At 47.0% G+C, this 13,885-nt stretch overlaps 1 protein-coding gene across 1 annotated transcript in view; it reads right to left on the bottom strand.

Annotated features, from left to right (window-relative positions):
- Nucleotides 1-2,810: 2,810 nt before the first annotated feature.
- Nucleotides 2,811-13,885, bottom strand: part of Lrp4 (low density lipoprotein receptor-related protein 4) — a gene marked incomplete at its 5' end in the record, with an annotated part of 46,890 nt that continues 35,815 nt past the window's right edge. The window contains 5 exon segments of the mRNA XM_013513935.1: nucleotides 2,811-5,207; nucleotides 8,429-8,570; nucleotides 9,929-10,016; nucleotides 11,241-11,308; nucleotides 13,354-13,489. Coding sequence (XP_013369389.1) covers nucleotides 4,875-5,207; nucleotides 8,429-8,570; nucleotides 9,929-10,016; nucleotides 11,241-11,308; nucleotides 13,354-13,489 — 767 coding nt within the window. The 3' untranslated portion in view covers nucleotides 2,811-4,874.

Raw genomic sequence — 13,885 nt, 5'->3', positions numbered from 1 at the left:
AATGTTTAAAATTTTTTATGATCTGACCAATTCTGCATGCTTATATCTGGTAATCTGAGCAACTGATTTGAAGGTAACAATATGGAACTACCTGATTTGAAGGTAACAATGGAACTACCATGGTGAATTCCTACCATCTTGGCTAGTGAAATTCTGTATGATCTCTAATGTTTTATCTAATAATTATTTTCTTATTCTCTTTAATGATTTGAACAATCTTCCATTCTTACATCTGGTATTCTGAGCAAGGTAGTTGAAAATAACAATATGTAATGTAACAATCACTGTTAATTCATATTATTTTGTCTTGAAACCCTGTATCACTTTAAATGTTCTTGCTTTGGTTTGTTTATGTTTGTGATGCTGGCATGCTGCTATTGTTCTTTTTTTTTTTCTCATTTATTACTCTCTTTAAAATAAAATTAAAAAAAAAAAACTTGAAAAGACATAGACTGTCTCAGCCTAAAAAGGACTCAACACTCAACTTTGTGTGTGTGTGTGTGTGTGTGTGTGTGTGTGTGGTTTTGGGGATTGAACAAAGGGTCTTAGCACATCCTAGGCAAGGACTCTACCCCTGAGCTACATCCCCGACCCTTCAACCACATTTCTTTTATCATTATGTCCATAAATAGAAATCTGAGAAGCAAAGCTGGCTGCATTCCTTTGAATGGTACCATGTCACACTTAGAGCCATACGCGGCCTCACTTTGTTTTTGGAACGGAGGATTGAACCCAGGGCCTTCACATCGAGCTACAAGCTTAGCCCTTGTTACGTTAGTTGAAGACAAAGCTTGCAAAGTTGAACTTGAGTTTATGGTCCTCCTGCCTCAGGATTCAAGCTGTGCACCTGTGTTCTGGGATCAGCTTCAACTCATGTACGACTCTTCATCTAAGTTGCCACGTGTCCTCGCCTTTCCATTTTCTTCAGGCCTAGGTTTGGTGAAAGCATCCACTCATGCTAGGGAGACCTTCGTATGAGCTAGTGATCTTTTCACCTTGGCTACAAGTGTGTTCACGTAATACAGAAAGACACTGACTTTATTTGGAATGTAGTTTGTGAAAATATGTCCAGTTAAAATTTGCCTTATCATTTTCAGGTTTGATACCCAGAGAACGGACAAGGAATTATCAACCCATCTTTAAGACTTCTTTCCTCCTTTTATTTTGTTTTAAAAGAGTAGTGGGAGAAGAAATGGTTATTCTGGACTTTGTCTTGGCATACCTACCACTCAGCTAACTGGGGGAAATTGTCCACTATAGCTCACACTTACATCTCTCGTCACTTAAATACAAGAGGCTTTGACCTGTCTTGCTTTTATCATCCATTTTCTTTTTCCTTTTCCTTCTTTTTATTTATTTATTTAGTCTTTTTTGAGACAGGGTCTCGATATGCAGTTCAGGCTGGCCTTGAGCTCACTTTGTAACCCAGGCTAGTCTCAAACTCGCAACGATTCTCCTGCCTCAGCCTCCTGAGTACTGGGATTACAGGTGTGTGCCACCACACCCGGCCCTCTTCTTTCTTCCTTTACTCCTCCTCCTCCTCCTCCTCCTCTTCCTTCTTTTGGGGCAGGGAAGGTAGTGACATTGGTATTGCTAGACTTGAAATTCTGTGAGACTGTATTTCTTGTTTAGGCACAGTCAGTGTCTGTAGACGAGATGAGATGAATGAATGTATGAATGAATGGGGGCATTATTCTATTGATTCTGTGTGTGTGTGTGTGTGTGTGTGTGTGTGTGTGTGTTTGGTGGTTCTGGGGATTGAACCTTTGTACTAAACTACAGTCCAGCCCTTTATCTTTAAGATAGGGTCTCAATAAGTCACTAAGTTGCCGAGACTTGGTTTAAAGTTACAGTCCTCCTTGCTGGCGATATAGCTCAGTGGCACAAGTGCCTGCCTGGCAAGCATAAGGTTCTGAGTTTGATTTCCGGTACAGAAAAAAAAGACATCTAAAATTACAATCCTCCTGCCTCAGCCTCCCAGAGTGCTGGTATTACAAGTGGTGGGCCACTATGCCCAGTTTATGGATCGTTTATGGTTTAGAAAATCAACTACTGAGATTTGATATCACATTCTGCGCCTTGCATTGAGACCAGCATGATTCTCTCTTTCTTTTTTTTGAGACAGGGTCTCATTATGCAGTTCAGGTTGGCCTGGACTCACTTTGTAGCCCAGGCTGGTCTCAAACTTGCAGCAACGATCCTCCTGCCTCAGCCTCCAGAGTGCTGGGATGGTAGGCATGTGCCATCATGCCCGGCAGACCAGCATGATTCTCAATTTTCACTGAGCACTATCTCATCCAGAGAACCTGAGAAGGGATCCCTATCTCCTAGTTCTAGCCTAGTGGAGGAGCTACAAGTTATGTCTCTCCCTCTCTTTCTCTCTCTCTCCCTCTGTTTCTACCTCCATCTCTCTATCTCCCTGTCTCTGGGATTGACTGACCTGGGGCCTTTGCACTGAGTTGTGGTACGTCATGATTTTCCCTTCCAGTACCTTGAAATGTCTCTCACGATCAGGGCACTTTTCCCATCAAGGCTGGCAGGACCTCAGGCAGCCAGTGCCGACCAATGAGTTGGCACTGGCAATGAAACCTGTAGGTCATCCTTCTTCTAGGGGTGTTGAAAGTCAGTGAACTCTGGTTTAGGCCAGAGGAGCTGAGACTCCAGCAGGAACCTCACCACCTTTGTTGCTAGTCAGTGCTCCCCCATCCTCAAGGGTCTCGCAGGCGACATCTGCAGACAGCTGGTTTCGCATGGGTCCCCCAGCCGGTCGGGGAGGTCCACGATGAGTCATGACTCCAAGCCAGGCAAGGTCATTAAGAAAAGCTAAATTTATATTAAATTATCATAAAGTCCTAAAATACTGAACATAGTGGTTAAATAACTCCAGAAAGTCCAATCTCTCCAGTGAGTAACGTTAAAACCATTACACATGAGTGCAGGAGAATCACTTCCATTAGTTTAGGACAGAGAGATTGTTTTTTGTACAGAGTAAATCAGTGCTCAAATAGATATTTCCTCAAATATCTCCTTTCCACATTCTGAATAGGCCAAGTGCAATAAGAACCTTCCCCTTTTCCACCAAGAAAATGCCACTTTTTTACTTTCTTCTCCTTCCTGTGAATGTAAGGACTCAACCGCTTCTTTTCCTGCCTGTCAAGCGTGAAATGTCCCCATTTTGTCCTGGAAATGGCACCCCATCTTTCCCACTTGGTGCACTGTTTTGGGCCTGCTTGGCCCGGCCCATGTGGAGGTCCAGACTCGGGCCTGGCTATGGGAAGCAGGGAAGAGGGTTGGCATCTGTCTCTAGCAAACACAGAGCTGACCAGAAAAGATAAGATGTTGGTCTTTTTCACCTACAAGTCTGGCAGCTGCCTTCTCAATTCTAATAACCAAGGGTGATGTTTCGAGTCAGGAAAATTCCCCTAAAAACCCTCCCCTCCCTTCTCATCCCATTGTCCTCTCCTGCTCCTATTCCCTGGGGAGAAGAGAGGTCTGGGTCGGCCCTGGACGGGGAGGGCTTCGGCTGTGGTTCCTTTCACCTTTCTACGCCTTGCTCAGCCCTGTGTGTCTTCGTCTGGCCCTCTCCGCCGCAGGACTTTGGAGACTTCTAGCTCCGCAAGGCTATGTCAGAGAAAGTTACATCAAGCCCCCTGCGCAAGTGAAGAAGTGATAGGGAGAAATTTTAGGGCAGCAGAAAGCCTCAAACCCCCCGCTGCAAGCCCGAGACACGGGCTCTTGGCGTGAATGAGCATGAACCCAGGGGTGGCCTCTCAGCATGGAAAGTCAGTCAGCAGGGAAGAGAGCTGGAATCAAAATGTCACCACCTCAGTGAGCCACAAGCTCTCTGTCCCTGACCCTGAGCAACTGAGAAAGAACACAGGACGTTCTCTTCGGTCCCCAGGTGGCCCATGTCTCTACTTGCGCTTCCTGACCATTTATGGCAACTTCTAGTTCTTTGATGACTGTGATGGGATCTCTTCCCTCGAATCCCACAGCCTGGGGGAAGAATGTGGCAGAGACCTGAAGGTCACACTCAGCCCCTGAGGCCCAATCCTCCACGCCAGCCGCTGGCTACCTACCTGGTGACAGCCAAGATTTAGGAAAGGTACTGGCCAGCGGTGGCACCCAGGAGGACTCCGAATAGCTAGTAGCCCTGTGAGGGGCCCCAGTCATCTGCCAGAGAAGTCTCCAGACATCACAGCAGGAGGGAAAAGGGGGAGCCACACCCACCTCTCGCTGGCACCTGTAGCTGCAAGGCAGTGACACCTAGGGCTGGAAGACTGTCCACTGCCAGCAACGGACAAGATACCCCGGCCCCCCGAGTACTCCCAAGAGGTTTTTCATATGAGCAACACGTGAGACTGGAGGTTTCAAGGATGCCCAGGCCTGCTGGGCGTGCTCCTCCTGCTCTCAGCCTCTACCCAGCACCCCTCTCTCTACCCATGATCTGCCCAGGCCTTGGTGCAAGTCCTCAGAGAAGCCGCCATGCTAGCTGTGACGGGGAGCAGTCTTGCATCACCAGCTGCATTGGTGCTGTGGGGCAGGCCCTGCGTGGCCCGGGGAAGGGGAGGTGGAGCTCTGCACTAACAAGGAATTTTTACGGAGTCCAGTTTCAGGGCGCACAGGACGGATGCAAGAGCTGAGGTTCGTAGTAAAATCCAGGTCTCAATTCTCGCAAGGGCACCCTCGTTTCTCGTGCCCAGGTAGTCATGGAGTCAGCGGGAAAACAGCTCCCACGGAGGGGTGGGAGCGGGGATGGGGGTAGGAAGAGGAGGATGAGCACATGGAAAGGGGGTCTGCTGTATAAGCCGAGCACAAGGACCGGAAGTCCGCAGAGGAGAAGGAACAGGTAGGCAGGGAAGCGCCATGGGCGTTTAGACCTGGCTCTCTGAGGAGAGCTTTCGTTCGTGTTTCCAGCCTGTATCTGGAAGGGAGCCCCGTCTCTCTGGAGTGGCTGCAGTGTGAACGCTGCTACACTCGGATTGCTCTTCCTGCAGCAGCTGCTCCGTCTCTGTGTCATCCAGGGAGCCACAGCTGGCCTGGATGGACACCGTGTCTGTCTTCATGCACACATGATCCCGCAGAAGGCCCCCCCGGGAGCTGCGCAGCTGCTTCAGGTCATCCCACTCCGCATCATCCCCGGACAGGAGGCAGATGCCCTCGACAATCTTGATCTTCTCCTTGGTGTAGTTATGGTCGGGCCCACCCTAGGGTGAAGAGTGGAGATAGTCAGTCCTTTGGCTCTCTTCAAAGGATCTCACGATGCACTGGATGAGGTAAGTGCGGGCAGAAACCCCACAAACTAATGGGGAAATGAGATCAGACAGCTCACTTAAGGAGGGGGCAGCTCTAATGACATTACCATTAGCATACAGGGAGAAGGAAAACCAGGCTTCTGGTCCTGCATCAGCCACTCTTTGGCTATGTCACCTTGGGCAGATTACTTAATGTCTCAAAGACTCAGTCTCCAAATTTGCAGGGTAGGGAAAGTAGCAATATCCACGCCTCACAAGCAGTTGCTGTGAGGGTTCAATAAGGTCATCACTGGCATGTAATTGTTAGGGTGCTGGACATGGGACATAGGATGCAATAAAACATGCTAGCTTTTGTTACACTGTTAGTGTAGTTTAGTAATGGGATGTCATACTGGTTAATGTAAATAATTAAAATCAATTGGCAAAAGCAATGCAGGGAGCATTTATTTAGGACTTTGAATTACTTGATGTGCTAGTTTGCACTTAATGATCTCTTCTAATTTTGACTTTTTTTTTGTCTTTCTGAGACAGGGTTTTGCTATGCAGTTCAGGCTGGCCTTGAACGTACTTTGTAGCCGAGGCTGGCCTCAAACTCACAGTAATACTCTTGCCCCAGCCTCCCGAGTGCTGGGATTATAGGTATGAGCCACTACGCCTAGCTCTTCTAATTTTGTTAAGGAGAAAATTTGTGAGGGGAGATGGAAGGGCCCCAGAATATCCTCTTATTTGGGTTCTAAATGTCCATTCAAGGAGGTCCTGTACCTGCAACCTTTTTTGGTGATTAGACAAGATCTAGGACCATTCCCAAGCACCCTGGATCTTTCCAAGGATAGATGTGGGGAGCAGCAGAAGCTGGAGATTGATCATATGTGGGGGGCTGGAGCAAGGCCAGCCCCAAGAACACAGAGTGCCTGAGGTAAGCTATGTAAACAAGTGGCTCCAACCAGAGATCATGAGGTACCCAAGGCAAGCCAGGCAAACAAATTGTTAGGCAGAGGGGTTTTGCCCCTCATCAACCTTCCAAGTGTATAAATAAATGCACTGCAGTCATTAGGCAGTTCTTTTTCTCCCACCAGGAGAGGAGGCTCCACCTGACCTCAGCTTTCTGCATTCTGACTCTTGTCTTCATCCTCTACCATCCTTTTTCTGGGAATTTTGAAAACTGCACTGGATGAGGTAGACAGCCTGGATTTCTGCTCAGCATTCCCCTTTTATGATTTCCTCAGAGGATATCCTTACTCCTGGTTTCTGGAGGAAACCAATTATGCTGCCGGATCGAATGGACCATAACTATGGGTTTTGTCCACTTTACCTGCAACTGCTGATTTATGTTAGTAACAACTCAATTCCACAGACAGTTATTGGGCCCTACACTGAGCAGGAGACAGAGCTAGGTGCTTTCATATTGGCCCCTGCCCTTTGGAAGTGACAGTTGTCCCCAGCATGCAGAGGAAGACAGAGAAAGCACACAAGCACACGGGGAGACACAGGCACCCATCCCCCCAGCTGGCCCTCCAAGCTGCCATTAGTGTAAGGTAAGATGTAGGTCACTCAGAGTCCTCATCGCAGGGACACACTGGGTTAAGTCAGGGACAGATGGAGCACGCCGCACTAGCAATACTGGGGACAACACTCCCTGGACACACACACAGCAACAGGTACCTGACATCAAGAGGACATCAGAAGAGAAAGGGTGAGAGGCTATCAGAGGGGTGAAAGAGCTGCTGAGGAAGAAGCAGACAAGAAAAGAAAGATGTCACACAATTTTCCTTTCTTCGTCTTTCTTCTTTTGTTCCTGGTGGCGCTGGGGATGGAACCCAAGGCCTTGCACATGATAGGTACATACTCTACTGTTTTGTTTTGTTTTTTCCTAACTGATGATCTTCATCGTGGTTCTTGGGCTGGGAATATAGCTCAGCAGAATCACACCTGCCTGGCAAGTATGAGATCCCAAGTTCGATTTCCGGTACCAAAAAAAAAAAAAAAATCAACAGCACCTTTGACACTGGATCTTGACACTGTGGTTCTTTTCTGTGGCACCCAACTCTCTAGGACCCCAAGAATCTTCATGAGTCTTTCAAACACATTATGTGAAGAGGGATCTGCCATTCCCAGACCTGCATGCTACCCGTGCAGGCTCTTGTGAGCCAGAGTGGAAGTTTTTAAAACATGGAATTCATGGGTCCAGAAAGCACAAGATTGTTGGGTAAACTGCATTCATCATACATGAGAGCCCGGCAGGCGAGAGAAGCGTCACTGTGTGACACAGCTGGAGAAGGAGGTGACTATGGTTTTTGTAAGGATAACCCTGATGAAGCTTACAGGATTTTGGAAGAAAACATGGGTTATATCATACTAGGAAAACCTGAAATCCCACAGTATAGATCCTTTATGGAAAGGGGACTTTTATTTTTTCCTAGTACTGGAGACTGAACCCAGGGCTTCCTATGTGCTAGGGGAACCCTCTACTATTGAGCTGAATCCAGAGCCTTTTTTATTTTTATTTTTGAGACAGGTTCTTCCTAAATTGCCCAAGCTGGCCTCAAACTGGTGGTCCTCCTGCCTCAGCCTCCCAAGTAGCTGAGATTATAGATGTGCCACTGGAATTACTACACCTTGCTGAAGCAGGACTATTTTGTATGCCTAAACGTTCAGCAAATAATTTTCCACTACAGTGAGAAAGCAGTTAAAAAAAAAGAAGAGCATGTAAGTCTTCAGAACTCTTCAGAAAAGTCTCTTAAGACCCTGTGATAAGAGAAAGGGTAACAGAAAGCCAGCCATTCCAGCCACAGGTGCCACCAGCATGGGCCAGAGGTTAGAAAAGAGAGAGTCCAAGAGCTCTGGGTTTGTTGGGTGCAGCTAGGGGAGTCCATGGCATCACTGCAGGGGAATAGCAGTTCCAGAAGGGAAAGAACCTGTGATCCCAGAAAACCATCTCCTGACAGGGAGCTGCATACCCTCTGCTTTCTGAGCTCAGTCTTCTGGGATCTGCTCTCTCACCTTGTTTTCATTAGGGTTCTTCCAAGATTCTGTATTCCAGAAACCCAAATTACACTCAGTTCTTCTGTTTTCTCTAACTCCCTGAATGGTAGATGGGACTCCAGCTGCCCTTACTGATCCACTCAGGCATCTACTCCTACCCTCCCCAAACCTTAATTAATTTCCATTTTTACCTCTTTCTTATAGCACAGTTGATTGTACATGGCTGGTTTTGGGATTGCTTCGATTTTCACTTCTTGAGTGGAAGTTCGGTAGGAGGGGTTGCTGTAGGTCAGGTTGCCCATTCCTGGGTCAGTGAACTTGGATTTTTTGTGTCTTTAGGAGGAAAGATGAGAAGTTATTCAGATCTTTATGGGGCAACACCTGGGAAATTTACAAGCTGTATGTGGGCCAAGTTTCTGTGTAAATTCCAGTGATCCCGGTCTCCCGGTATTCAAACCTTTCAAAATCCCATTTCCTGGTGTATGGGCTAAATTTATGACCTGCTTCTAAGGAAAAAGTTATGCAAAAGAGACGGACGCTACATTAGGTTATAAAGAAACTGGCTTCCGTCTTGGATTACGTCTCTTCCCTCAGTTCCTCTCTTGCTATTGCTCTAGGGGCAGCAAGCGCTCATGTATAAATTGTCTGTGGAAATAAAGGCCCAGGAGGCAAGGATTTATGCTGCCAGCCAACAGCCAGGAAGGAACTGAATCCTGCCAACAATTATATGGCTGTGTTTGCAAGGGCACCCTTCCCCTGTCAGGCCTTCAGATGAGACCACAACCCAGGCTGGTACCCAGAGCCTGGGACAGACTTCATGGCACAGGTATCCAGCTAAGTTGCATCCAGGTTTCTGATCCCCATACACTGTGAGATCATAAATAGCTGTCATTTTGAGTGGCAACATTCCAGAGTTATTTGTTATGCTGACATACGTAACTAATACTCTGAGCTTTACAACCAAAAGAGATCTCTATATTTCAACCCTCCCTCTGTTACTTACTAGCTGAGATCTTGGTACACACAATCCAAACTTTCTGAGCCTCAGATTCCCACTTGTAAAGCAAGGAATAATTATAAGCTGTGTTACAAGGCTGTTGTGGCATGGATATATCCATTAAATGGTAAGTGAAATTATTATCATTATTATTATGAGCAGCAACATTCAGGCATTTTCGCTGTAGGCTATATTTAAAGCATTTGAGGGGGAATATAAAGGAAGAGACACACAAAAAGATCCTAAGTAGAAAATGACACATTCTATCTCCTCAGCATGACCACCACTGAGTAATGTTGTCAACCATGATCACAGTAAAGGGTGTGATTGTGTGAAGAGAAATTATTTCTTATCCCATTGGTTGGGCGTGGAGTAGACTAAGGAAGAAGCTAAGATGCTAACCGTCAGCTCTGCCTCCTACTTGTGTGATGCTGGGTAACATCCTCTGTCCCCTCAGCGTCCTAGTCTGGAATACAAACCCCAGGGGCTGCTTTGCTAGGATCACTAAAGGAAGGAAGTGCTTGGGCTGTGACTGGTGAAGAACAGGAAGAGTTGAGGTTGCCTCATGTTCCTTCTGCTGCTCCACCAGGGAGCCAGCCTTGAAATGAGGCTGCTTAGAAGTCAGTTCAGTGAACTGTGGTGCTTCGGGGTCCCAGATGTGCTAACAATGCCCAAAGAGTGGAGTTGAGGTTACCTGTAGAGCATCAAAGCCGCAATCACCACCAGAATCAGCAGAACACTAAGGAGCCCTCCGATGGCATAGCTGATATGAAGTCCTTCGCCTAGGGGAAAGAGAGACGCTAGGCAGGGAGCGCTGACCACCTTCTAGCTGGCACTGGTGTAAGTCAGGGATAGGAAGAGGTGGGGTTCTTTCTTTTTTTCTCACATTGAGTCTTTTTTTGGTTTTGTTCTGTCTCACTATGTAGTTCAGGCTGGCCTTGAACTCACTATGCAGCCCAGGTTGGCCTATAACTTGCTGCGATCCTCCTTCCTCATCTTCTCGAGTGCTAGGATTACAGGTGTGTGCTACCACAGCGGGATCTTATGTGGGGTCTCGCTGGGTTGCCTAGCCTGCCCCCAAACTCCTGGGGTCAAACAATGTCTGCCACAGCCTCTCCAGTAGCTAAGATTATAGGCTCGCATCACTATGCCAAACTCAAGGGTGTGGGTGTTGGGTCCTGCACCATCTGAGGCTAGCAAGGGACCTTCCACGCAGAGAAGTCATGGGAGGTAGGACAAGGAGGCTGAGAAGGAACCTGTCGCTCTGCCAGTATTTCAAATCCCACTTTCCCCATTTATTAGCTAAGTAACTTACAGCAAGGTACTACCAAGCCTGCATTACGTTTTCTCTTTAAATGTAATTAATAAATAGCTTACAGGGCTGGAAGAAATGAAATGAGTGTGCATATACATATAAACATTAGCATAACTTTAATTACAGTGTATTTTTTTAATTTGTTTGCTTGTTTTTTTTTTTTTTTTTTTTGAGACAGAGCTTTTCTATGTAGTTCAGGCTGATCTTGAGTTCACTATGGAGCCAAGGCTGGCCTCAAACTTGCAGTGACCTTCCTGCCTCAGCCTTTTGAATGTTGGACTAACAGATGTGTGCCGCCTCACCCGGCTTATTACAGTATATTGTTATAGCCATTCTATTTTATTATTTGTTACTACTACTAATCTCTTACTACTCTATAATCAAATTTTATCATAGGTATTGTCTATACAGGAAAAAACACAGTATCAGTAAGATTCAGTACTACCCAAGGCTTCGGGCATCCTGAGGTGGTTTTGGAACACATGCCCCCGGGTGAGGGGTAACTGTACTCACAGATACATGGCACACATATGGCAATTACGATTACAATCATTATTTCTATAGGTTTAGTCTAAGAAAAGATTCTATCGGCCCTGTGAGAGTCTGCACAAAGGCCATGAAAGACATCATCAGTAGAGACTTTAGAACCCTTCTATGCACTCTTCTGTGGCAGTGGGGCCTCAGGGCTTACCTGCAGCAGCCGGTACGGCCTCATTGGGGTGTGCACAGCGGCCCAGCCGGGCGTTCCTTTCAGAGCACCTGTGGGTACAGGAAACTGAAGTGTGAAGCTACTTGTACACCAAGAGCAGCTTGGGTGTGAGCTGGAAATCTGCAGAGGGAATACTAAGGACACCAACACAATGCAGGCTTTCTCTCTCTCTCTCTTTCCCTCATATGAAGGATTGGACCCAGGGCACACTGAGCTATATCCCTCCCTCCCTCTAGAGCAGGGCAGAAGGCTGTGAGGGGGGTTTTGGGGGTCTGAGAACACACGGGGGGCGGATAGCAGGGGCAGGGAGAGGATAGGGCCAGGAAATAGAGGAATCTGTGTAAGTCACTGTGTTCAACCTGCTACGTCACTTTTAGATGTATTTTCCACTGTGTACCATTTATTTATTTATTTGGGGTTTTTTTGGTACCAAGAATTGAACACATGACCTTGAGCTGCCAGGCAGGTGCTACACCACTGAGCTATATCCCCAGACCTATTTTTTAGTTTTTGAGACAAGATCTTGACATGTAGTTCAGGCTGGCCTTGAACTCACTATGTAGCCCAGATTGGCTTCAAACTCGTGGCAATCCTCCTGCCTCAGCCTCCTGAGTGCTGGGATTATAGGCGTGCACCACAATGCCCAGCTCCCCCATGCACCTTTGAAAAATGAGGAGTCTGTGAATGAGCTGGAAATCTGCAGAGAATACTAAGGACATCACTAATATGCCTGCTTGCTTTCTTCTCTCTCTTTTTCCCTAGTGCCAGGGATTAACACTGAGCTATATCCCTAGGCTTTGCCTTTCCTTCTTCTGTTGTTGTTTTTAAGACATGATCTCAATAAACTGCTAAAAGAAAGGCTGGTCTCAAACTTGTGATCCTCCTGCCTCAGCCTTCCAGAGTACTCGGATTACAGGCATGTGCTACCATGCTCAGCTTTAATACTAGGCCTTCTTAAATAACCAAGAGAAGCAGGAAGCAGCCAGGAGCAAGGTAAATCTGACTAGCTAAGGATAATTACAAGGTCCAAATGTCATGAGGTAAAAAAAAAAAAAAATTGTTTTTCTTCCTTCATGCTTCCACAAGGGAATATGCAAGTCACTGGAGAGAGTGCTGCAATAATTAGCTCAAAATGCTCAGAAGGCACCTTGTTTGTGGCATATTATGAGCAGGCAATTAAAGGCATCTCCTGGGGCTGGGGATTTAGCTCAGCGGCAAAGCGCCTGCCTGGCATGTGCAAGGTCGTGAGTTCGGTTCCTGGTACCGGAGAAAAACCAAAAAGAAAAAAAAAAAAAAAAAAAAAAAAAAGGCATCTCCTAAAAGCCTGGAGAAAAGCTATTTGCAAGAGCATATGAGACCGGGCTGCACGGCCCTTCACATAGAACTCAGACGGTAAGAAAAGCTCTCAGTGGGGTCTGTAGTTTTCTAAATTAAAGCTAGGGACTGGGGTATAGGTAGCTCAGTGATACAGCGCTCGCCTAGCATGTGCAAGACCCTGGGTTTGATCTCCAGCACTGCAAAACAAATGAAACAGAACAAATTTTAAAACTCCCCAAAACAAAAACAAAACCCTATTCAATTAATGACATATAGTATTTTATACTGGAGGGCCAGGGATATAACAGCAGCACAGTGCCTGCCTGGCAGGCTCGAGGTTCTGAGTTCGATTCCTGGTACAAAAAAAAAATTTATACTAGATTTGAGAACTTTTCTCTACTTAGTTAATAATGGTGTGTGTATGTGTGTTTGTGCTTGCACATGTGTGTCTTTGAGTGTGAGGGCTATCACATCCCTGAGGAAATCTTGTTCCAAGTTACAAAGCTACAGCCTGGAAACCACTGTGGGATAAGACCACGTACGCCTAGGACGTGACTCTTCCCAAGCAATTTCCTTCTGAAGTTGTTCTGAAGGCCTCTCGGCCTCCGAAGTAAAGACGGGCTTGTTTGCCACAGCCCAGCAGTCTAAAGGGTGAGGACCGGTGATGAACGACCGTGCTCTACCTCCTGGCTGCCGCGACTAAGGAGCGGGGACAAGTTTTCCGCTGCTGGTGGTGACTGGGATCCAAGGGCCCTCCACCCACGCTGAGCCCACGCACCTTCCTTCTACCTCCTCCAGAGCTGTGCGGGTCCTGCTGGTGGAAGAGCGAAAGGTGGGGGGCTGCGTGTTGGGTAGCGCGGGGCTGTTTTCACTCATGCTCGTAGCCCTGGGAGCGGGGGGCACCAGCACAGGTACTGGAGAGAAAAGAGGGTTGGCATGAGCCACAGGAGCCCCCAGCCTTTTCCTCTGGTCTAAGAGTAGCCGCCAGAGCACCTGTTGAGGCAATCTCTGAGGTGCCTTCATGCCAGGCACCCTCATTTAATACTGGGAATAGAAAGGATGTGGATTCACTATGAATGATTGTGGGTGAGATAGCTGGCCTATAAAGGTCAAGAAGAGAAAATAAAACACGGATGAACCCCACAGCAGGGCCTGGAATCAGGAGACTTGAATTCCTTTCTTTTTTTGTCTTTTTGAGATAGGGTCTCACTATGCAGTTCAGGCTGGCCTTGAGCTCACTTTGTAGCCCAGGCTGGTCTCGAACTGCAATGATCCTCCTGCCTCAGCCTTCCAGAGTACTCGGATTACAG

Source organism: Chinchilla lanigera, unplaced genomic scaffold, assembly GCF_000276665.1.
Source record: "Chinchilla lanigera isolate Chin_1 unplaced genomic scaffold, ChiLan1.0 scaffold00021, whole genome shotgun sequence".
Classification (NCBI taxonomy): Eukaryota; Metazoa; Chordata; class Mammalia; order Rodentia; family Chinchillidae; genus Chinchilla; species Chinchilla lanigera.
The sequence above is the reverse complement of the archived record's forward strand: the minus strand, read 5'-3'. Positions and strand labels throughout refer to the sequence as shown.